Here is a 25,925-nt window from a genome sequence, read left to right as displayed (position 1 = left end):
TGGGATCCAGCGCCTTGGTCACATTGCTATACCACAGGTTGTGCTGGCGGGGCGCTGTACAGGTCCAAGGCAGTGGACCCTAATAAATTAAAGGGGACAACGTCCTTGAAGGTCTGGCATGACTCCAAGCCCGCCGTGATGGGTGAAGATTGGGTCACTGTGCTGATCCCAGTAGTACCCTGCGGCGGGAATGGTAAGTGAAGAAGATCCCTTGTGGACTCCTTTTTATGAATAGTTGATGTCTTGCCTGTGTTTTTTCCCCTACCCCTAGAGAGTGTGCAGCAGCATACCTGGTGTCAGCATCCCATGCCTTAAAGGTCTGTCAGCAGCGCTTGTGGAGGAGTTCTGCCTTTCCTCTCAGCCAGCCACCTAAAGAGTGGGGGAGAGTTTGGGGTTCCACCAGCAGTAAGACTTCTCCCCCCTCTTCCCTCCCCCTCGAGATCCCCAAGCAGAGCACTGCTTGCGCATGCACGAAAAGAACTCTCTTTTTATGAGAAAGGGATGCCACAGGGGCAGGGACCGGTGCCGCCGGCATGCACGTGGATCGGCGTGTGTGTCACCATATGGCGCTGGTGCGAACCTGCAATTGTTACAAATTCAAGCCGTGCGCATACAGGTGCACGACGGGGTTTGGCAACGTGCGCATACAGGTGCGTGACAGAGAGACACAGACACTTTTTCACAGGGCGTGTAAACGCTGGGGTGCTAGGGACACTCATTATTAAGACTCATTTGTTCAGCATCTGAGCTGTGGAATTTGAATGAATGAATGAAATACTTGTATAGCGCACAATGCGAACTGAATCGCCTCTAGGCGCTGTGGCGAGCTTTGATCATCTGCTAAAAGAGGAAGTTCTTGAGTTTTTTCCTAAAAGCCAGGTGATTTTCTTCCAGGCGGATGTTGATTGGTAGAGCATTCCATAGCCGAGGCCATTGGATAGCGAATCTCCGATCCCCCTTGGATTTATACAGGGCTTTGATAGCGGCATGTTAAGATTGCTAAGACTGAGCTCAGCAATAGATGTTTAGTAATTAGTACCTCTGCTTTGTCCCTAGGACTATGTGTGCCCAAAGCGGAGCAAAAGCGTAGTGGTCAGGTCCGGAAACGGTCAACCAAGCTGAACCTTTCTCAGGCATTGTAGCCACCTCCAACTCTCCAGCTTCTGCATTTGTCACTAGAGATGACTTGGCTATGGCACTGGCTGGTTTGGAGGATAAGTTGGCTAGTTTGTCGCGTTCACCCCCCAGTCTGGGGAAAAAACACGACAGGCCCCTTCCTCTGCTCCTGGGCCGTCGGCTGCAGATCAGGAGGGGGGTAGAGGATTCAGATGTACCTTAGAGGACCCAGTGGAAGGGCATGAGGTTGGTTCCTCATTAGAGGGCTCAGCCTCGGGGGAGCCTTCGCAACCTCACAGTCTCAAAGGTTGTTAATTTAATCGGACTGAGACAGTGCGTATTGATTATAAGTTGCCCCTTACAGAATCGGCTGAGGCCCCCTTTTTTCTCTATGGGTTTTCTGAGGCCTCCTCAAAGGGCTCATGCTTTTCCTATGCACCGGTTGCTGGAACAGCTTATTTATGCTGACTGGGAATACCCAGACAGGCATATTTATTCCTCCTAAGAGATTCTGTCAAATTTATCCTATGGAGGAGACATTCACTAAGAAATGCAGTATGCTAGTGGTAGACGCTGCGGTTCCTTCCCTGAATAAAAGTCTTACTTGTCCGGTTGAGAATGTTCAGGTGTTTAGGATCCAGCGGATTAAAGACTGGAGTCTTTGCTTAAAGTCTCATTCGCTATGACCAGTCCGGTTGCACAGCCTGCTATAGCAGCTATTGGTGTCCGTCAATTCCTTAAAGTGGTTGTAAACCCATTTTTTATAACTTTATGCTACAGGAAAGCCTATATTAAGGCTTATCTGTAGCTACCTTGGATATCTCCTAAACCTGTACTGTTTAGGAGATATCCCCCTGTGTCTGCATGTGCCAAAGTGATCGGCACTGAAGCAATGGCATGTCGTTAAATGTTCCGATCCCGCCGACTCCCGCGCACATGAGGTGACGTCATTGCGGCTCCGGCCAATCACAGTGCTGGAGACGCGATACCCGTAAAGCTCTGGGAGAGATGGCCGAAGTGGGGGGTTGAGGACGGCTGCGGGGGCTTCAATGCAAGGTAAGTAATAAATAATGAGCTAGTATGCTATGCATACTAGCTCATTATGCCTTCGTCTTGCAGTTTTTTTTTCTTAAGGGTTTACAACCACTTTAAGGATAAGGTGAAACAGGCCGTCGGAAGGAAATAAGTCCCGGTCCTTCTGGAACTTCTTAATGCCCTTTGTGGTGCAGTTTGACGCCATTAAGGATTCCATTAGTCAGACGTCACGTCGCACTCTTCTGCTGGTACACATGCGAAGAGGGCTATGGTTTAAGCATTGGTCAGTGGAGTTGCCTTGTAAGAAACCGTTGACTGGGGTTCCTTTATGGATAGCATTTATTTAGGGAGGATAAGTGCATCCAGAAGATCTCGGATGGAAAGAGTACCCTTCTTCCTGTGAAGAGAAGAGGTAAGCATCCTTCATTTAAACGTTCTACCTCTCCGTCGCCTGAAGCATCATCCTCCAGACAGTCGCGACAGCCTCCGCAGTCAGCCCCAAGAGGAAGACCCCAAAGCCAGGTTCAAGGCCAGAGAAAGTCCTGGGAACAAAGATTAGCTAAGCAGAGTCCCAAGGCCTTCCTATGAAGGGGTGCCCCCGCTTGCATGGGAGGACTACTTCTGCAGTTGCAGGAGCCTGGCAGGAGAGATGGATCCTCTCCATGGTTTCTCTAAACTAGAAGCTAGAGTTTCGGGATTTTTCCGACTCCTTTTTTTAAAATAGGGCATTCCCAAGGTCCCAGTAAAGAGAGGATTGTTTTCTTTCAGGCACTAGACCTGTTTCTGTCTCAAAGGGAGATCATAGAGACCCCCTTAGGGGAACAGGGAATGGGTTTTTACTTAAACCCCTTTACAGTGCTCGAATCAAACTGAGATGTCAGACCCATTTTCAGATCTCAAAGGTCTGAACCAATTTCTGGATATCTGCTCCTTTCGCACGGAATTTATTTGATCAGTGGTATTGTCCCTTTGGGGAGGAAAATTCCTAGTGTCAATAGACATCAAGGACGCAAATCTTTATGTGCCAGTTTCCCTGCTCATCAGAAATTCCTGCAATTGGTATGCAAATTGTCTAAGATGTATCTGGTCTCTAAACCAGAGGATCTGGATGGACAGTTGGATAAATGGTTCTATATTTAGGATGTAGCTGGCCTATAAACCAGAGAATCTGGACTAAAAGTTGCAAAAATGGTTCTATATTTAGGATGTATCTGGTCTATAAACCAGAGGATCTGGATGGGCAGTTGGATAAATGGTTGTATAATTAGGATGTATCCGGTCTATAAACCAGAGGCTCTGGAGTAAAAGTTGGAAAAATGGTTCTATATTTAGGATGTATCTGATCTATAAACCAGAGGTTCTTGATGGACAATATGGTTCTATATTTAGGATATATCTGGTCTATAAACCAGAGGCTCTGGATGGACAGTTTGATAAATGGTTCTATATTTAGGATATATTGAGTCTATAAAACAGAGGCTCTGGAGTAAAAGTTGGAGAAATTGTTCTATATTTAGAATGTAGCTGGCCTATAAACTAGAGACTCTGGGTGGATAGTTGGAGAAATGCTTCTATGTTTAGGATGCATCTGACCTATAAAACAGAGACTCTGGAGTAAAAGTTGGAGAAATGGTTCTATATTTAGGATGTATCTGATCTATAAACCAGAGGCTCTGGATGGGCAGTTGGATAAATGGTTCTATATTTAGAATGTATCTGGTCAATAAACCAGAGACTCTGAAGTTCTGAAGTAAAAGGTGGATTACTGCATGAAATTAAATTCATAAACAAAAAAAAACTCTGTATATGAAAGAGGTGCTCTGGATTTAGAACTCTGTGGATGAGGAATGGACAGGTTATAGATGACTCAGAAAAAACGAAAAAAAGTCCTAGTTACTCAGTCTCACCTACAAGATAATGGTGAGGGATGATGTGATCTTCCTATGTGGAATCACGGGAATACAGAGGACAGGGGCATCTCTCTGGTGGGTTCCCATTACTGGATCCATCTGTAGGAAACACACACACACACACACTGACTGAATATATTGTTTCTATGTGTTTATCAGATAATGGAAATCATGGTGGACCCTCCGTACTGCTCTCTCCTTTACAATAAAGTCTCCTTTTACCCAGTGATGTGAGGAGCGGCTAATTCTACATCATGATGTCCTTGTCCTTGTGTCCTTTTAAATACTCCCAGCTGCTGGGTATTAACGGATCACCAGATATTTTATTCACTACTTTATAAACCTGTGTAATGTAAGAAAGTAATAACAACGACCAACAAAAATTTGGCTGGTGCTTTATTAATAAAAATAAAAGAGATATCACATGACCTCACTGAATTCTCCTCACCTCTTCCTGATCTAAACATGACTCCTCTCTGGACAGATAACAAACTGAAAATGATCTGGACTGTATTGGAATGAATATTGTCTAGGATGTAACCAGGGGCTCTGGATGGACAGTTGAATAAATGGTTCTACATTTAGGATGTATCTGGTCTATAAACCAAAGACTCTGAAGTAAAAGTTGAAAAAATGGTTCTATATTTAGGATGTAGGTGGTCAATATGAACCAGAGGTTCTGGATGGACAATATGGCTCTATATTTAGGATGTAGCTGATTTTTAACCAGAGGATCTGGATGGACAGTTGGATAAATGGGTCTATATTTAGGATGTAGCTGGCCTATAAACCAGAGACTCTGGAGTAAAAGTTGGAAAAATGGTTCTATATTTGGATGTATGTGGTTGATATGAACCAGAGGTTCTGGATGGACAATATGGCTCTATATTTAGGATGTAGCTGGTCTCTAAACCAGAGGATCTGGATGGACAGTTGGATAAATGGTTCTATATTTAGGATGTCTCTGACCTATAAAGCAGAGACTCTGAAGTAAAAGTTGGAGAAATAGTTCTATATTTAGGATGTATCTGGTCTATAAACCAGAGGACCTGGATGGGCAGTTGGATAAATGGTTCTATATTTAGGATGTATCTGACCTATAAACCAGAGACTCTGGAGTAAAAGTTGGAAAAATTGTTCTATATTTAGGATGTATGTGGTCTATAAACCAGGGGTTCTTGATGGACAATATGGTTCTATATGTAGGATGTATCTGGTCTCTAAACCAGAGGATCTGGAAGGACAGTTGGATAAATGGTTCTATATTTAGGATGTATCTGGTCTATAAACCAGAGGCTCCAGATGGACAATTTGATAAATGGTTCTATATTTAGGATATATTGGGTCTATAAACAAGAGTCTCTGGAGTAAAAGTTGGAGAAATTGTTCTATATTTAGAATGTAGCTGGCCTATAAACCAGAGATTCTGGGTTGACAGTTGGATAAATGCTTCTATGTTTGGGATGCATCTGACCTATAAAACAGAGTCTCTGGAGTAAAAGTTGAGAGAAATGGTTCTATATTTAGGATGTATCTGATCTATAAACCAGAGGCTCTGGATGGGCAGTTGGATAAATGGTCCTATATTTAGAATGTATCTGGTCTATAAACCAGAGACTCTGAAGTTCTGAAGTGAAAGGTGGATAAACGGTTCTAGATTTAGGATGTATCTGGTCTTTGAAACAGAGACACTGGAGTAAAAGTTGGAGAAATGGTTCTATATTTAGGATGTAGCTGGTCTATAAATCAGAGGCTCTGGATGGACAGCTGGATAAATGGCTCTATATTTAGTATCTGATATATAAACCAGAGACTCTGGTTGGACAGTTGGATAAATGGCTCTAAATTTAGGATATATCTGGTCTATAAATCAGAGACTCTGAAGTTCTGAAATAAAAGTTGGAGAAGTGGTTCTATATTTATGGTGTATGTGGTCTATAAACCAGAGGATCTGAATGGACAATTGGATAAATGGGTCTATATTTAGGATGTATCTGATCTATAAACCAGAGGCCCAGGATTGACAGTTGGAAGTAAAAGTTGGAAAAATGGTTTCCATATTTCAGATGTATGTGGTCTATAAACCAGAGGATCTGGATGGACAGTTTGATAAATGGTTCTATATTTAGGATGTATCTGATCTATAAAACAGAGACTCTGGAGTAAAAGTTGGCAAAATGTTTCTATATTTAGGATGTATCTGATCTATAAACCAGAGACTCTGAAGTTCTGAAATAAAAGTTGGAGAAGTGGTTCTATATTTATGGTGTATGTGGTCTATAAACCAGAGGATCTGGATGGACAATTGGATAAATGGGTCTATATTTAGGATGTATCTGATCTATAAACCAGAGGCCCAGGATGGACAGTTGAAGAGATAAAAGTAATCACAGTGACTATGAAGGAAGAGGATCGACATGATGGGGGTTACTGGATGAAAAAAAAATAATATCTTATCACCTTGCAGGGTTGCCAACCTCCTACATAATTTTTTACTGACAAAACATGGAAAATTTACTGGCAGAGCACATTTTTTGGCAACAAGAAAATTGAACTCCTATTGAAAACTAACACAGTGAATATATGAACAGTATAAACATGATATGGAAACACTGACAACCTATAACAAGGTTATTTGCTTGATTTACACTTAAAAAGTCAACATAGCATGAAATTATTAGCCCCTGATATTTACTGGCAGTTGTAAAAAAAATCACAGATTTTTTACAAAATGTCAGTAAATTTACTGACGGTTGGCAACCCTGTCACCTCGTCCACTAGCAGTTGCAGGGATATCACCTTCTACTTCCAGCCGGCTTTGCACTCTCTAGGAGCTTTCCTGTCGACAGATGACATCACTCCCTGATTTTATCTTCTATCACTTCCTGTCTCTGCATTCCATGAGTAATAAATGAGATCACCACCTTGTGGAGAAAATACACACTGTAGCTTGTGTTTTTAGAAAATTTGCCAGATTCTTCCTGATTTTCTTTCTTTTGTTTTGCTGCTTAAAGGGGAACTTTAAGTACCCTTCTCTGCACATGCTCAGTTGCTATCTATTTTTAGGCATGGTGCCGAATTTGTAGAGGTCAATCTGCTAACGGCCTAAAAAACTGAATGCTGCCCAGGGCTCTGGGCTTCAGCAAAATGGCCACCTCTGACAAGAAGAAATATAAGCAATGCTGGAGGAAATTTATAGCGCATAGTTATTTGGTAGCACAATTATTATATTGGAATGTATGTTTTTCGCTAAAGAAAATCAATTTTATATAAAGTTGTGGGTAAAGTTCCACTTTAATGCCAGGCCATACCAGATAAAGATAAAAATAGCAAGAACAAGACAGATGACTCCTGAAGATGGGGGCTGCTTTAGAATGGCCTCCCCTTTGCGCCACTCATGGGCGCCCTCTAAAGCTTGCATTCGCATGCTCGTGATCACTGTTCGTCATACACAGCAGATCACAGAGGGGTTCACATGACCAATGAAATTGACCCTGTCACATGTGATCATTGTGACTAATCATAGTCTTAACAAATGTGAACCAAGTAGCTGCCACTCTGTTTCCTCTCATACCGACTGGCTGTAAAAGGAAACTGAGTGCTATCCCAGTGATCAGCACAGAACAGTGTCACCAATGCAGCCAACCAATATCAATGATCCCTACCAACTCCGTTACCTTTATCATCACACCAGTGTAACCAGCAATAGTCTCCCCGGTCACTAGCCACCCCAGCACAAAGTCACCAGGCCACAGTGTTTCTGATTGCTGTTACTCTAGTACAATGCCAACAGACAAGTACAACCAGCAACAGTATTTTTGACTACCACTACCAGATTACACAGTTGCTAGACCAGTGCAGCAAGCAACAGTGTTTCTGATCACCACCAAACCAGTGCCAGTGTCACTATTTCAGTGTCAACCAGCAACAGTGCTCTTGATTACTGCCTCATCAGTTCCAGTGTCACCAGTCCACTTTAGGCCACCAACACTGTTCCTGATTGCAGCTACACCAGTTCCAGTATCAGCAGGCCAGTGGAGCCAGCAACAATGTTCCTGATCACCACAATGGGCCCCTTTTTCACCAGACCAGTGTATGCCAACAACAGTGTTTTGGATTGCAGCCATACTAGTCCCAGTGTCAACATCACTGTTCCAGAACACTGTCAGACCAGAGAAGTACAACAACATTGTTCCTGATCATTGCTACACCTCTATCAGTGACCCATGTCACCAGAATAGTGTAAGCCAGCAACAGGGTTCTTGGTCACTCCCACACCAGTCCCAATGATGCCAGACCAGTGTAAGCCATCAAGTGTCTTCCTGATCACAAGCACATCAGTAGTGTCACCAGGCCAGTGTCAGCCAGCAACAGTGTTCCGAATCATAAGCCACACCAGTTCCAGTACCACCAGACCAGCATAAGCCAGCAACAGTGTTCCTGATCCCAACCACTCCAGTCCCAGTTATCCCAGGCCAGTGTTCACTAGGCTGTCCAAGGTTCACCAGACCAATGTAAGAAATCAGCACGAGTGTTCCTGATTACTGCCGCACCAGTCCCAGTGTCCCCAGACCAGTGTAAGCTAGAAACAATGTTGCTGATCACTGCTACCCCAGTCCCCGTGTTACCAGAAATGAGTAAGCAAGAAATAGTGATCCTGAACAACGCTAAACCACCCAAAATTCCTGCTCCAATGCTGAATTTTAGAGCTCTATTAATTCTTTTGTGGACGAGGTAGACCATGAAATATGTCAAAATAGCTCTGAGCTGTCTTCTCCCCAAGTCGTCTCTTCCAGTGTGGTCTCTTCCGCTGCATCTTCTCCTGTCACTGTCTCTCCCACCGCCATCTTCTCCTGCCAATGTCTCTCCCTGTGCCATCTCTCCCACCGCCATCTTCTCCTGCCGCCGTCTTCTCCCACTGCTGTGTTCTTTGTTGCTGCCAGTTTCTCGCTAAAAAAAAACAAAACATAAGAAGCGGGCTCTCCAGGTGACATCATTGGATGGCCACGTCCCATGACTAGATAAGAGATGCCAGACAGTGAGCGACAACACAACGGAGAAAGACAGCCACAGAAGATGAGCAGTTTTTTAAAATGTATTTAACGGGTTACCGGCGGCGAGGAAAAACACAGCAGCAGGAAAAGATGGCTCGGGGAGAAGACAGCTCAGAGCTATTCAACAATAAAGGACTTGTCAAAAACCGGCTCTTCTTTTCTTTTTACATTTCACTGCTTTTTGGGGTGAATTGGTAAGAGTATGATGTACTAGATACCCATTCGCCTATTCGCAGGCCCCGACAACCACAGCCCAGGGTTGTCGGGAAAAGGCCCTTGTCCCCGTCAACATGGGGACAAGGTGCTTTTGGGTGGAGGGGGTGCAAAGCCCCCCTTGCCCCAAGGCACCCACCCCTCCATGTTGCGGAAATGCAGCCTGGTATGGTTCAGGAGGGAGGGGGGGGCTTGCTCGTCCCCTCCCTTTCCTGACCTCCAGGCTGCATGCTCATATAAGGGTCTGGTCTGGATTTTGGGGGATCTCAGAATCTATACTAGACTTGAAGGGCCGTTTTTTTCACGTTTTATTTCTTTTTTGCTGCCAATCTTTTTTAAAGGGAGCCTGAAGGGCCTGCTTTGGGCTGGGGGACCCTACATCACTTTTTCTTTATTTTTTAATAGCCGGGTCCTGGCAATTGTAACCGCGAGTTTGAATGGGACACTTTTCTTTAGAAATGTCGGTTTTGCTGTAGCATGTTTTGTATATGCTACAAATGCGCCACTTTACAGGCACGTTAACCAGTTAAGACCCGCGCTATAGCCAAATGACGGCTAAAGCACGGATCTCCTTTGCCGGTACTACGTCTATTGACGTCGTCCCATGCACGAGCGGCCTGCGCGCCCCCTGAGGGGCGCGCGCGGCACGCTATGTGATCGGCGAGTCTATGAGACTCGCCTGATCACGGATCCGAGCAAGGGGTCAATCCCGACCCCTTACCACATGATCAGCTGTCAGCCAATGACAGCTGATCATGTGATACAACGGAGCCGGTAATCGGCTATTATTCCTCCTCGCGCTGTCACCGACGGTCGTGATCGGGACATCAGTCCTGATCACGGCCAGCCCTGCCAGTGCCCACCTGCCCCCTGCCAGTGCCACCTCATCAATAAATAAGTGCCCCCGTCAGTGCCACCCAGCAGTGCCCATAGTGCCACCCAGCAGTGCCCATAGTGCCACCCAGCAGTGCCCACAGTGCCACCCATCAGTGCCCACAGTGCCACCCATCAGTGCCCGCAATCTGCCTCAACAACGGTGCTGCACCCCAGTGCCACATATCCGTGTCCATCAGTGCCGCCCATCAGTGCCCAGCAGTGCCACCTATCAGAGCCACCTATCAGTGCCCATCAGTCCCGTCTATCAGTGGTACCTATCAGTGCCCCTTAGTGCCACCCATCCGTGCCACCCATTCGTGCCACCCATCCGTGCCATCTTATCTGTGCCCATCTGTGCCCATCAGTGCCGCCTTATCTGTGCCCATCAGTACTACCTTATCTGTGCCTATCGGTGCCACCTTATCTGTGCCTATTGGTGCCACCTTAACTATGCCTATCAGTGCCCACCAGTGCAGCCTATCAGTGCCCACCAGTGCAGCCTATCAGTGCCCGCCAGTGCAGCCTATCAGTGTCGCCTTATCAGCGCACTTCAATGAAGGAGAAAAATGACCTGTTTGCAAAATTTTATAACAAACTATTAAACATGATTTTTTATTTTATTTTTTATTTTGCATATTTTTTTGTTTGTTTAGCAAAAAATAAAGTTCCCAGCTGTAGCTAAATACCACCAAAAGAAAGCTTTGCTTGTGGGGAAAAAATGATAAAAATTTCATTTGGGTACAGCGTTGTATGACCGCGCAATTGTCATTCAAAGTGCATCAGCGCTGAAAGCTGAAAATTGGTCTGGGAAGGAGGGGGGTTTAAGTGCCCAGTAAGCAAGTGGTTAAGCGAGGCCCCCAGGCACAATATTTAAAGGATATTTATAGTACCTAGACCCCCATACCCCTTTTATGGCCAATTACTTGCATATAAGCCTTTAAAATGGGAACTTTTGATTTTTTTCTGTTTGGCTCCCATAGACTTCAATCGGGTTTGCAATCCGCAATTCGCAGATCCATGGAATTGCCAATTAGCGCCGATTCAGAATTTACTAAGACATGTTTGCCACTAATAGCGCAATTCTTAAAGCACATGTTCACCTAGTTGAACTCTTAATTGCCTGAAATCGGCGCTATTACATGTAGAGCGCCAGTATTTCCTGGAACTCCTAGTAAATGACCCCCTAATTTGGAGTGTACTTGAAAGTTGTCAATAGTGTATTAAGATGTTTTATTAATTGACAGTTTTCTGTAAAAAAAAAACAAAAAAAAAACTTTCATTTTCTTTCTACATTTTTTTTAAAAACTTGTGGCAGAAAAATTAAATCCTCAAAAGACTCAGCAGACCTCTAAAGAAAAAAAATACCCTGGGGTGTTTACTCACTAAAAATCATTTTGTGGGTGTTTAGTTATCCTAGCCTAAAGAAATGTCAGGAAATCATTAATTTTAACAATATTTGTGTATTAATCAGCACCTTAAAAATGCCAATCTTTTTGTACTACCTGAGAAGTAGAATGTATTTTGGAGGGAAATTATAAATATGCCCAAACTGTGTAACAATACTTTATTAATTGACAGGTTTCTGTAAAAAAGATATAAAGAAATATATATATGAAACCTCAAAAGACCCATCATGCCTCTTAAAAAGATACATTGGGGTGTTTACTCTCCAAAATGTGGTCATTTTGTGGGTGTTTCTCTTATCCTGGCACTGCCGGGCCTCAAGAAATGTGATAGAAAGTCAGCTGCACTTTGAAAGCCTGAAGGTGCTCCTTGGATTTTGGACCTCTTTATGCATCTCCACATATTAAAAAGTCTCACACATGTGGTAACCCCATGCTTGGATGGAGTAGTTTGTTTTGAAGTGTAATTGTAAGTATGCCCGAGCTGTGTGTGAGAAATAACTTGTTAAAATGACAAATTTGTGAAATAAAATCAGATTTTATTGCATTTCTTAATTTTCCAAAAAGATTGCGGCAAAAACTTATATCATCAAAAAACTCTGCATGCCTCTTACTAAGTACCTTGGACTGTGTACTTTCCATAAATGCATCATTTGGGGGTATTTGTATTGTCCTGCCATTTTAGAGACTCATAAATTTAGATATTCAGTCAGAACATCAGGATTGATTAATTTTCAATATATACACTATACATTGAAGACTTTATAACTTTCACACAGAGTAGATAATATACACAGATTTGCTTTGTATTTTAACCAAATAAATGTCGAAAAATACATGTTGTCCTAAATTTATGAAGAAAGATTATTTATTTGTAATATTTGTATAAAAAAGAAAGTTTTTTTTTTTTTCAAAATGTTTTTTTCGTTATATATTAAAAGTGGTGAAAAATCACAACTAAAAGAAAGCTTTACATGTCTCAAAAAAATATATAAAATAATTTTGGGTACAGTGTTGCATGACTGAGTAATTGTCAGTCAAATTATCACTGTGCTGGAAAGGAAAGAATGGCGTATACAGGAAGGGGGAATAACATGGCGGTCTTTAAGTGGTTAAAAACAATAAAAACTAAGATAAAAGCTAAATCAAAACCTTTATAATTGAAGATAATAAACCATAAAGTGTATTTATTATTGGTTGGACCAATGAGAAGCCGGCTTCTTCGTTAAAACATAAAAAGAGCAATAATGTCCAGAAACCGATATCAGCCAATAAGAAGTGTTGTCCATGTATGGTCATATCTGGCCATGTATTAGCACAGTTTAGTTGTCTGGTGCGGTCTGTGTGAGTGCGGGACCGAGTCACCTCTGTATGTTTAGAGGATCGTATTACTAGAATTCAATCCCTGCAGACTCAGATCTATCAACCCGAACCTGAAAAACATTCAATATATTCCTCCCTACCCCCAACACAACACTGTTATCATGAGAACGATCGTTATATTATGTGACTTCTCTGGTGATACAAAAATCTTCCCTTTTGAATGAAAGATTTCCCGCACTCTGAGCATGAATAAGGACGCTCACCCGTGTGAATTCTCCGGTGATTCACAAGGTATCCTTTCCATGAGAAAGATTTCCCACACTCTGAACATGAATAGGGACGCTCACCTATGTGAATCTTCTGGTGTACATAGAATGAATATTTCCATTTGAAAGATTTCCCACACTCCGAGCATGAATAAGGACGCTCACCCGTGTGAATTCTCTGGTGATTCACAAGGTCTCCTTTCCGTGAGAAAGATTTCCCACACTCTGAACATGAATAGGGACGCTCACCTATGTGAATCTTCTGGTGTACATAGAATGAATATTTCCATTTGAAAGATTTCCCACACTCCGAGCATGCATAAGGACGCTCGCCAGTGTGATCTCTCTGGTGTACAAGAAGTTTTTCTTTTGTAATGAAACCTTTCCCGCACTCTGAACATGAATGGGGACGCTCCCCTGTATGAAGCTTCTGGTGTCTAATAAGATTTTTTTTCAGATTGAAACATTTCCCGCACTCTGAACATGAATAGGGTCGCTCACCAATGTGACTTCTCTGGTGTGCAATAAGACTTTGTTTCTCATTGAAACCTTTCCCACACTCTGAACATGAATAAGGACGCTCACCTGTGTGACTTCTTTTATGTATACAAAGAGCGTATTTCCGAGCGTAACATTTCCCACACTCTGAACATGAGAAGGGACGCTCACCTGTGTGACTGTACTGGTGTGTAAGAAGGGTTTGTTTGCTAGTGAAACATTTTCCGCACTCTGAACATGAATAGGGACGCTTAGCAGTGTGATATTTCTCGTGTCTAAGAAGTGATCTCTTTTTTGTGAAAAGTTTCCCGCACACTGAACATGACAATGACCTCTCTTCTGTGTGATCTCCTTCCTGCCCTGAAGAAGATTCCTCGGGAATAGACGGATCTTTTAAAGTATTTCTCCTGTGAGATCTTAGAGTCCTGGGATGTGATTTATCAGAAGGTTCCTCAGACGTATTCCGGACATTATGGTCATCTGCTGAGAAACAATTTTACAATAAAATGTTAGAAGAATTGTTGGAATCTTGTATTCAGGATTCATATATGTTGGTCTCGCACTAAGAGCTCCTTTCACACCGAGGCACTTGAAAAATGCCTTTAAAATGCCTAATGATATTGGCGCGTTCGCGCTACAATTAGCGAACCGCGCAGGAAATTTTAAGGCATTATTGAAAGTTTTTAAAGTGCTTTTGAAGCTTTGGCATTAACAATCCCTCCCCTCTACATCACTTCCTGTGCACTTCCTACATCACTTCCTGTGCACTTCCTACATCACTTCCTGTGCACTTCCTTGTATTTGGTGAAGGGGAGAGCGGGAACACAGAGAAGATGGAGTTTGCTGCTGTTTGTGCTCCTCTATTGGGAAAATATCACTAAACAGAGGCAGCGATGTCACTTTTGGGTTCAACCCGCCGTACAAGAGCTCTCCTCAAGAGGGACATTTGTGTTGTTTTATCAGGACTTGAGAGTGACCCCAGAAAGTTCTGAAATTACAGATGAGCATTGCAACGCAAGTGGAAATATCCCAGTCCCACTAGTCCCAATCCCAACCCTAATCCCAGTCCCACTAGTCCCAATCCCAAACCTAACTCCAGTGCTAAGCCTAATTTCAGTCCCACTAGTCCTAATCCACCAACCCTAATCCCAATCCCTCAACCCTAATTCCAGTCCAACTAGTCCCAATCCCCCAATCCTAACCCTAACCCCAGTCCCACTAGTCCCAATCACCCAATCCTAATCCCAGTCCAACTAGTCCAAATCCTAACCCTAATCCCAGTCCCACTAGTCCCAATCCTAATCCTGGTCCCACTACTCCCAATCCCCCAACCCTAACCCCAATCCCAGTCCCACTAGTCCCAATCCCTTAACCCTATCTCTAATCCCAGTCCCACTATTCCCAATCACCCAATCCTAACCCTAATCCCAGTCGCACTAGTCCCAATCCCCCAACCCTAACCCCAGTCCCACTAGTCCTAATCCCCCAATCCCAGTCCTACTACTCCGAATCCCCCAAGCCTAACTCAATCCCAGTCCCACTATTCCCAATCCCCAACCCTAATCCCAGTCCCACTCCTCCAATCCTAACCCTAATCCCATTCCCACTATCCCCAATCCCCAACCCTAACCCTAATCCCAGTCCAACTAGTCCTAATCCCCAACCCTAATCCCAGTCCCACTAGTCCCAATCTCCAACCCTAATCCCAGTCCCACTAGTCCCAATCCTAATCCCAGTCCCACTACTCCCAATCCCCCAACCCTAACCCCAATCCCAGTCCCACTAGTCCCAATCAACCAACCCTATCTCTAATCCCAGTCCCACTAGTCCCAATCTCCCAACCCTAACCCTAATCCCAGTTGCACTAGTCCCAATCCCCTGACCCTAACCCCGTCCCTCTAGTCCCAATCCCCCAACCCTAATCCCAGTCCCATTACTCTCAATCCCCCAATCCCAGTTCCACTACTCCCAATCCCCCAACACTAAACCTAATCCCTGTCCCACTAGTCCCAATCCCACAATACTAACCCTAATCCCAGTCCCACTAGTCCCAATCCCCCAACCCTAATCCCAGTACCACTAGTACCAATCCCACAACCCTAACCCTAATCACAGTCCCATTCCCCCAACTCTAACCATAACCCCAAGCCCTAATCCCAGTCCCACTAGTCCCAATCCCCCAATCCTAATGCTAATCCCAGTCGCACTAGTCCCAATTCCAAACCTAATCCCAGTCCCCCTAGTCCCAATCCCCCAATCCTAATGCTAATGCCAGTCGCACTAGTCCCAATTCCAAACCTAATCCCAGTCCCCCTAGTCCCAATCCCCCAATCCTAACCCTAATCCCAGGCCCACTAGACCCAATCCCCAGTCCTAACCCTAATACCAGTCCCACTCACTCCCAATCCCCAAACCCTAATTCTAATCCCAGTTGCAGTAGTCCCAGTTCCGCAGACCCTAACCCCAGTCCCACTAGTCCGAATCCCCCAACTCTAATCCCAATCCCCCAACCCTAATTCCAGTCCAACTAGTCCCAATCCCCCAATCCTAAACCTAATCCCAGTCCCACTAGTCCCAATCCCCCAATCCTGTGTCATGGTGGAGACCTCATGTTCTCTCATATAGAGGAGTATAGCTACTATGGTTCAGAGAAGCAGGATCTCCTAGTCTATGGATGGTGTAGGACCCACTAACTATGGGGTACTTTGTCGCAGTAAGTGGGTTTAAGCACCGTATAGCAATATGGTGTGACCAAATCCCCATATGTTTTGATGTTTTTTGAAAATGTCTAGGTGTTTTTAAAAAGCCTTTGCTGGAGGTAAATGTTAGGTTTGCATGTGTGCGCTGTAATATTTTTGTTATATTTTATGGTCTTATGGCAACACCATCTTTATGCATTTTTTAGGGTGTGCCCCCCAAATATCTTGTTTGTTTAATCCCCCAATCCTAACTCTAATCCCAGTCCCACTAGTCCCAATCACCCAACCCTAATCCCAGTCCCACTAGTACCAATCCCACAACCCTAACCCTAATCACAGCCCCAACTCTAACCATAACCCCAAACCCTAATCCCAGTCCCACTAGTCCCAATCCTAATGCCAATCCCAGTTCCACTAGTCTCAATCCCAAACCTAATCCCAGTCCCACTAGTCCCAATCCCAAACCTAATCCCAGTCCCACTAGTCCCAATCCCCCAATCCTAACCCTAATCCCAATCCCCCAGTCATAACCCTAATACCAGTCCCACTCACTCCAAATCCCCAAACCCTAAACCTAATCCCAGTCCCACTATTCCCAATCCCCTAACCCTAATCCCAGTCCCACTAATCCCAATCCCCCAGTCCCACTCACTCCCAATCCTCTAACCCTAATCCCAGTCTCACTAGTCCCAATCCCCCAACCCTAATCCCAGTCCCACTAGTTCCAATCCCCCAACCTTAATCCCAGTCCCACTAGTCCCAATCCCCCAGCCCTAACCCCAATCCCACTAGACCCAATCCCCCAACCCTATTCCCTGTCCCACTAGTCCCAATCCCCCAGCCCTAACCCCAATCCCACTAGACCCAATCCCCCAACCCTAACCCCAATCCCAGTAGACCCAATCCCCCAACCCTAATCCCAGTCCCACTAGTCCCAATCCCCCAACCCTAATTAATCCCAGTCCAACTAGTCCCAATCCCCCAACTCTAATCCCAGTCCCACTACTCCCAATTCCCCAACCTTAATTCCAGTCCCACTAGTCCCAATCTCCCAACCCTAACCCTAAACCCAGTCCCACTAGTCCCAATCCCCTAACCCCCCATAAATTTTAAACTTCACAATGAGCAGACCCTAATATCACACATATACACATTTGTGCAGGTAGGGGAATATTTACAATTAAATAAATTATAGTGTTGGGGGATTGGGACTAGTGGGCCTGGGATTAGGGTTGGGGGATTGGGACGAGTGGGCCTGGGATTAGGGTTGGGGGATTGGGACTAGTGGGCCTGGGATTAGGGTTGGGGGATTGGGACTAGTGGGCCTGGGATTAGGGTTGGGGATTGGCAGTAGTGGGACTGGAATTAAGGTTAGGGACTAGTGGGCCTGGGATTAGGGTTGGGGATTGGGACTAGTGGGACTGGGATTAGGACTAGTGGTACTGGGATTAGGGTTGGGGGATTGGGAATAGTGGGACTGGGATTAGGGTTAGTGTTTGGGATTTGATTTCTTCTTCTTATTATAATAAAATCCGGTGCTTGAGTGCAATCAAATAGGTAATTAATGAATAATGTCAGAAAAAAAGTTGAAGTTTGTTAAGTCTTCAAAGATCCGGAAAAATCCCGTGTTTTGTGTCAATCCACCTCTTAAGTGTAAGGTGAGAGTATTTATGGGGGATCACTGAGGTGAACTTGTGAAGACCTAACAAGTTACAACTTTTTTCTGCTATTATTCATTAATTAACTATTTGATTGCGCTCAAGCACAGAATTTTATTATTATAAGAAGAAATATACATGAGTGTATTATATCATTGTATGTTCACATTTTATGTTTGCACTCATATTGCACAGGAAAATTGATACACTAAGAAGTTGGATACACTTATTAACACTAGCGCAGCATTATTTGATTTGGGTTTTATTTGTACATTTATATTGGGAGTGTGTTACTTGCATACATTACACATACATTACACAGATTGCATCCCAGTTGCTTGCAAGACTACCTATTACACCAGGATTAGGGTGAGGGTTGTGGGATTGGGATTAGAATTAGGGCTAGAGACTAGCGGGACTGAGATTAGGGTTTGGTGCTTCCCTCTACCTCCGACCACAACAGGTTCTTCTGGTTGGACTGCAAGCCGCAATCCCTACCCTGTGCTGCTCTCTTGCTTCTGGGTAGTCCCGCAGACAGCCTAGCAGCCAGATGTCCCCTGGGATAGGCCAAAACTCTGGCCTCTGGCGTTATATTGAGGAATGGAGATGGACCTTTCATATGGTGTCCAGTATTTCCCCCTCATTTGTTGGGAACATGACATTATATTGAGGAATGGAGATGGACCTTTCATATGGTGTCCAGTATCTCCTCCTCATTTGTTGGGAACATGACGTTATATTGAGGAATGGAGATGGACCTTTCATATGGTGTCCAGTATCTCCTCCTCATTTGTTGGGAACATGACATTATATTGAGGAATGGAGATGGACCTTTCATATGGTGTACAGTATCTCCTCCTCATTTGTTGGGAACATGACATTATATTGAGGAATGGAGATGGACCTTCGATATGGTGTACAGTATCTCCTCCTGATTTGTTGGGAACATGACGTTATATTGAGGAATGGAGATGGACCTTTCATATGGTGTACAGTATCTCCTCCTCATTTGTGGGGAACATGACATTATATTGAGGAATGGAGATGGACCTTTCATATGGTGTACAGTATCTCCTCCTCATTTGTTGGGAACATGACGTTATATTGAGGAATGGAGATGGACCTTCCATATGGTGTACAGTATCTCCTCCTCATTTGTTGGAAACATGACGTTATATTGAGGAATGGAGATGGACCTTTCATATGGTGTACAGTATCTCCTCCTCATTTGTTGGGATCATGACGTTATATTGAGGAATGGAGATGGACCTTTCATATGATGTACAGTATCTCCTCCTCATTTGTTGGGAACATGACGTTATATTGAGGAATGGAGATGGACCTTCCATATGGTGTACAGTATCTCCTCCTCATTTGTTGGGAACATGACGTTATATTGAGGAATGGAGATGGACCTTTCATATGGTGTACAGTATCTCCTCATTTGTTGGAAACATGACATTGTATTGAGGAATGGAGATGGACCTTTCATATGGTGTACAGTATCTCCTCCTCATTTGTTGGGAACATGACGTTATATTGAGGAATGGAGATGGATCTTTCATATGGTGTACAGTATCTCCTCCTCATTTGTTGGGAACATGACGTTATATTGAGGAATGGAGATGGACCTTTCATATGGTGTACAGTATCTCCTCCTCATTTGTTGGGAACATGACGTTATATTGAGGAATGGAGATGGACCTTTCATATGGTGTACAGTATCTCCTCCTCATTTGTTGGGAACATGACGTTATATTGAGGAATGGAGATGGACCTTTCATATGGTGTACAGTATCTCCTCCTCATTTGTTGGAAACATGACGTTATATTGAGGAATGGAGATGGACCTTTCATATGGTGTACAGTATCTCCTCCTCATTTGTTGGGATCATGACGTTATATTGAGGAATGGAGATGGACCTTTCATATGATGTACAGTATCTCCTCCTCATTTGTTGGGAACATGACGTTATATTGAGGAATGGAGATGGACCTTCCATATGGTGTACAGTATCTCCTCCTCATTTGTTGGGAACATGACGTTATATTGAGGAATGGAGATGGACCTTTCATATGGTGTACAGTATCTCCTCATTTGTTGGAAACATGACATTGTATTGAGGAATGGAGATGGACCTTTCATATGGTGTACAGTATCTCCTCCTCATTTGTTGGGAACATGACGTTATATTGAGGAATGGAGATGGATCTTTCATATGGTGTACAGTATCTCCTCCTCATTTGTTGGGAACATGACGTTATATTGAGGAATGGAGATGGACCTTTCATATGGTGTACAGTATCTCCTCCTCATTTGTTGGGAACATGACGTTATATTGAGGAATGGAGATGGACCTTTCATATGGTGTACAGTATCTCCTCCTCATTTGTTGGGAACATGACGTTATATTGAGGAATGGAGATGGACCTTTCATATGGTGTACAGTATCTCCTCCTCATTTGTTGGGAACATGACGTTATATTGAGGAATGGAGATGGACCTTTCATATGGTGTACAGTATCTCCTCCTCATTTGTTGGGAACATGTTATAGAACTGCAAAATGGCACCGGTCTAGATGTGACGTCACGGGAAGGGAGTGCTTGGCGAGCTGACGTTTGGAGAGCGGTAATATATTTAGAAGCAATTGCTTCTTCTTTAGACCTAATTGACTTACAAACCCATCAGTCTTATAAAGAGAAAAATGACTGAAAAGAAGATGTGATAAGCTGACAGACCTGTCAATGCACTAACAAACAGCTGATGTATGGAGTGAATAGTAATGACATCTCTATTTACATAGTTACATAGTCAGGTTGAAAAAGGACATTCCCTTCATGTGACATCACGTCCGGCCTGGCGCCATCTTGTGGTTCACGTTGGTTTTGGGGGTGATCGGCTGCCTTCCTGGTTCCATCACAACACAGCCTGTGCTTGAGGCTGCCACGGCAAACAGGACGGCTTGGAGAAGATTGCGGGACTGATGACTATCATTCTATATGCTTTTAATATTCATCCACTGTGTGAGTTGCCATTTGTTTTTAATTCATTAAAACCACGATTTTAATACTGCACTTAGTCTGGCACCCCTCTGTTCCTGCTTTTTATTTTCGTAGCCTCATAGTACTTATCGAACATTTATCATGGACTTCATCAATGGACTATAACAATTTTATATGAGTATTAATGTAATCCCTTAAATACAGTGTTATTGTCAGGCTTCGTCTGACTGCTCTATCCGTACATTAAATTCCAGTCATTGTTTTTTCCAAGTTGCTATTAAGCTATATACATTGATCTAGCGCCACCGTTTTCATTGTTTTTATATCTTTGTGAACATACTACAGTAGTATGTAGTAGAGACTGCAATAGGGAGATACTGAGAATACCTTCCATGATACTTCTATTACAGTTTCTTTACAAATCAGTCCTCTTTAGGTGGGTTTTCCCTACAGGACATTGATGAGGTACATCGATGATGTTCTTACTGTCAGCAGTTAAGGTTTCTCCGTCTTTCCTGTACCAAAGGATAAGATGTTCTCTATTTTGCACATGAGCAACACAGATTGCTTATAATTAAATACAAAAAACTCTGTATACGGAAGGGGTGATTATTTTTTTTTTTTAGAGCTTTGTGGATGAAGAATCGTCTGGTTCTAGATGACTCTGAAATAGTTACTGGATATTTTTCTTATGGTTACTAATAATTGTAGGCACTAATACGGCTACAATCACATTAAGTATAATAATTGTAGGAAAACTATTTTAGAATGTTGATCTGGTGAGCTATCTGATTGCCTTTTGGGATCAGGGAGGAATCTTTATAACCTAAAGAAGATTAGGCCGAGCTTCAGACATTCTACTGTCCTGTGGGTCGGCTGCTGCTTTGAAATATTTATTTTTCTCTTGGGTGAGTAGACATAGACCTTTTCTCCTCTGATGTACCAATGTAAATACAAACTTTATACTCCTAGAAGTAAAATAAAAATGGGAACTGGTTCTATATTTAGTGTTTATTACTCACTTGTGTCCATATGTAGAGAAGATTCCTCCTGATTACTTTTCATAATCGTCTCCCCCTCCTCCATAGACTGCTGATCTCCACTCACCAACCTCTCTTCTTCTTCCTCTTCTTGTTTATCCATAGCTTTAATGTCTCTTAGTTCTTCACCCTGAACCCAAAGATGATAGAATACTTGTATAAAAATGGTACAAGAAGAAGAACAAGGTACACAGAAGAATGTCCTCTCATAGCTTAGAATACACTTTTGGATCTACATGTTCAGTCCCACCTACCTGATGATGGTGAGGGATGGTGTGACCTTCCTGTGTGGAATCCCGGGAGTACAGAGGATGGGGACATCTGTAGGAAACACACACACTGACTGAATACATTGTTTCTATGTGTTTATCAGATGATGGGGGATCTAGGTGGACCCTCCGTACTGCTCTCTCCTTTACAATAAAGTTGTCTCTTACCCGGTGATATGAGGGGCGGCTAAAATTACATCAATGTCATATGACCACCCAAAATCCTACTCACCTCTTAATGATATATACAGGACTCTTCTCTCTGGACAGATAACAAACTGAGAATGATCTGGACTGTACTGGGACAAATAAGGTCTAGTATGTATCTGGCCTATAGATGGACAGTTGCATAAATGGCTCTGTATTTAGGATGTATCGGGACTATAAACCAGAGGCTCTGGATGGACAGTTGGATAAATGGTTCTATATTTAGGTTGTATCCGGTCTATAAACCAGAGGCTCTGGATGGACAGTTGGATAAATGGTTCTATATTTAGGATGTAGCCGGTCTATAAACCAGAGGCTCTGGATGGACAGTTGGATAAATGGTTCTATATTTAGGTTGTATCCGGTCTATAAACCAGAGGCTCTGGATGAACAGTTGGATAAATGGCTCTATATTTAGGATGTATCTGGTCTATAAACCAGAGGCTCTGGATGGACAGTTGGATAAATGGCTCTATATTTAGGATGTATCCGGTCTATAAACCAGAGGCTCTGGATGGACAGTTGGATAAATGGCTCTATATTTAGGATGTATCCGGTCTATAAACCAGAGGCTCTGGATGGACAGTTGGATAAATGGTTCTATATTTAGGATGTATCTGGTCTATAAACCAGAGGCTCTGGATGGACAGTTGGATAAATGGTTCTATATTTAGGATGTATACGGTCTATAAACCAGAGGCTCTGGATGGACAGTTGGATAAATGGTTCTATATTTAGGATGTATATGGTTTAGAAACCAGAGGCTCTGGATGGACAGTTGAATTAATGGTTCTATATGTAGGATGTATCTATGTAAATATTAAAATACTCTATATAAGTGTATATCAGCATATTTTGTAGATAAAAGGTATCGCAGTGACTATGGAGGAAGAGGACGGACATGACGGGGGGTTACTGGGTGTAAATAGATAATATCTTATTACCTCCTCTGCTATCGGCTGCAGAAATATCTCCCTTTACTTCCAGCATTCCACTCTCGAGAAACTTTCCAGCTGCAGATGACATCGCTTCCTGTTTACATCTGTTTTCACTCCCTGTCTCGGCATTCCATGGACCATAAGTGAATTCACCATCTTGTGGAGAAAATACACACTGCAGCCGGGGTTTTTATAAACCTTGACAGATACTTCTTGATATATTCTTTAGCTTTGGTGCTTAAAGTGGAACTTTAGTCAGAAAATGAGGTCCGGCTAGAACACCTCAGGCTGGCCCCTTTTGCATGTACAGCTAGGTAAAATCTAAAAAATAAGTGGCGGCACCTCGCCAAGGTTACCAGAGCACACTTGTGAGGATGGTAATGTAAAAGGGCAGAGGAGGACACTCACACTACTGTGGGGGGTGAAGGAGGCAGAGGATACTGATGTACAGATGAAGGGGAACAGATAAGGACAGGACTATACTGTGTAGGGGGGAGAGGAGGACACTACTGTGAGGGGGCTGAAGGGAGGCAGTAGTGGACACTGATGTGAGGGGGGAAATGAAGGGGAGCAGAGGAGGACACTGCTGTGGGGGGTGACATGAAAGGGGGCAGAGAAGGACAGTGCTGTGGAGGTATATGAAGGTTCACCATGTCGGCACAACCTCTAACCACCTCCTGTAACATGTCTTCAGTCTCTGACCATCTCCTGTACCATGTCTGCACAGCCTATTACCATATCCTGTACCATGTCCGCAGCCTATGACCATTTCCTGTACCATATCTGCAGCCTCTGACCATCTTCTGAACTATGTTCGCAGCCTCTGACCACCTCCTGTACCATGTCCACAGCCTCTGACCACCTCTTTCTATGATATCTGCAGCCTCTGACCCCTTCCTGTATCATGTCCACAGTCTCTGACCACCTCCAATACCATGTGCGCAGCCTCTGACCACCTCCTGTACCATGTCCACAGCCTCTACCAACCTCCTGTACCATGACTGCAGCCTCTGAACACCTCTTGTATGATGTCCCCAGGGTGAGGACCACCTCCTGTATGATGTCTGCGGCCTCTAACCACCTCCTGTATCATGTCCGCAGCCTCTAATTATCTTGTCTCTTGTATCATGTCTGCAATCTCTGACCACCTCTTGCCTTTTATCATGCCTGCAGTCTCTGATCATCTCTTGTCTTTTATCATCATGTCTGCAGTTTCTGAGGGGGCCTGGAGAGGAGTCAAGAGTGGGAGCGCCGCTGGGATGGGGGTCACGGGAATGGAGTCAGATATGTGTGGACTGTGGAGAGGAGACTATAGGACAAAACCAGAGCCACCAAGCTGGAACCGTCTGACTGAGTCCTGCACGGTGCACCTGAGAGGAGTTTAGTGACAGCGCTGCCAGGTCAGTTTGGGGGGGGAGGGTCACTGATGTAAGAGGGAGTGAATACAATAATGTATAGGGGCACTTATATAAAACTTACCCCTTATAGCAGGGAACCCCCCCTTACCTTAGTGTATTCACTATGCGGAAGGTGGTCTCTGGTGACCAGCGTGCCCCCCCCACATCAGAATTCCTGTCATTTCCCTTTACATCAGAGTCTGCAGGATTCCCCATTTCAGTGCAAGGGCAATGCTGCAAACCCCAATGTAATTGGCAAGTCTGATGTAAAGAGGAACACAGTGGACTCTGATATAAGGTGGTCTCTGGTCACCATAGCCCCCCTTACATCAGAGTTCCTGATCCTTGATCTGTAGCGTTCCCCTTTACATAAGAGTTGCCTTGCACTGTAAGGGGGAATCCTGCACACTCTGATGTAAGGGGGTGGGTTATAGTAATCTGACCTTCATGTAAATAGGGAAATATGTTTTTAGGTACTTTTTTTTACAGTGGCAGTAAAAAATGTGGCTGTTTGGTGCTGTTTGTAAATTTTGGTGTCCTGGAATGTTCTAAACACGGGAAACATGCGCCACTTTACAGGCATACTATAGACACCCCCTGGTGTCTATGCGCCGTAGACAGCGGTGGCTGTCTTCAGGTAAATATCTCCTAAACCGTATAGGTTTAGGAGATATTTCTTGGAACTACAGGTAAGCCTTAATCTAGGCTTACCTGTAGGTCAAAGTTGGTTGTAAGGGTTTACAACCACTTTAAGCATTATTAAAATCACTGCTCCCGAAAAAACATCTATTTTTAAAACTTTTTTTTTGCATTGATACATGTCCCCTGGGGCAGGACCCAGGTCCCCAAACACTTTTTATGACAATACCATGCATATAAGCCTTTAAAATTAGCACCTTTGATTTCTCCCATAGATTCTTAAAGGGTGTTCCGTGTCTTTCGAATTTGCCAAAACACCCAAATTGTTCGCTATTCGGCGATTATTAGGCGACTATTAGGCGAACACCCAATATCTCATC

At 43.7% G+C, this 25,925-nt stretch overlaps 1 protein-coding gene across 1 annotated transcript in view; it reads right to left on the bottom strand.

The window, feature by feature from the left end:
- Positions 1-25,925, bottom strand: part of LOC143955192 (uncharacterized) — a 422,346-nt gene that overhangs the window by 359,508 nt on the left and 36,913 nt on the right. The window contains 3 exon segments of the mRNA XM_077465281.1: positions 13,114-14,177; positions 22,078-22,225; positions 22,350-22,412. Coding sequence (XP_077321407.1) covers positions 13,114-14,177; positions 22,078-22,225; positions 22,350-22,412 — 1,275 coding nt within the window.

Source organism: Lithobates pipiens, unplaced genomic scaffold (assembly GCF_037356315.1).
Source record: "Lithobates pipiens isolate NorthernLeopardFrog02 unplaced genomic scaffold, aLitPip1_a1.2 Scaffold_35, whole genome shotgun sequence".
NCBI classification, from domain to species: domain Eukaryota; kingdom Metazoa; phylum Chordata; class Amphibia; order Anura; family Ranidae; genus Lithobates; species Lithobates pipiens.
The sequence above is the reverse complement of the archived record's forward strand: the minus strand, read 5'-3'. Positions and strand labels throughout refer to the sequence as shown.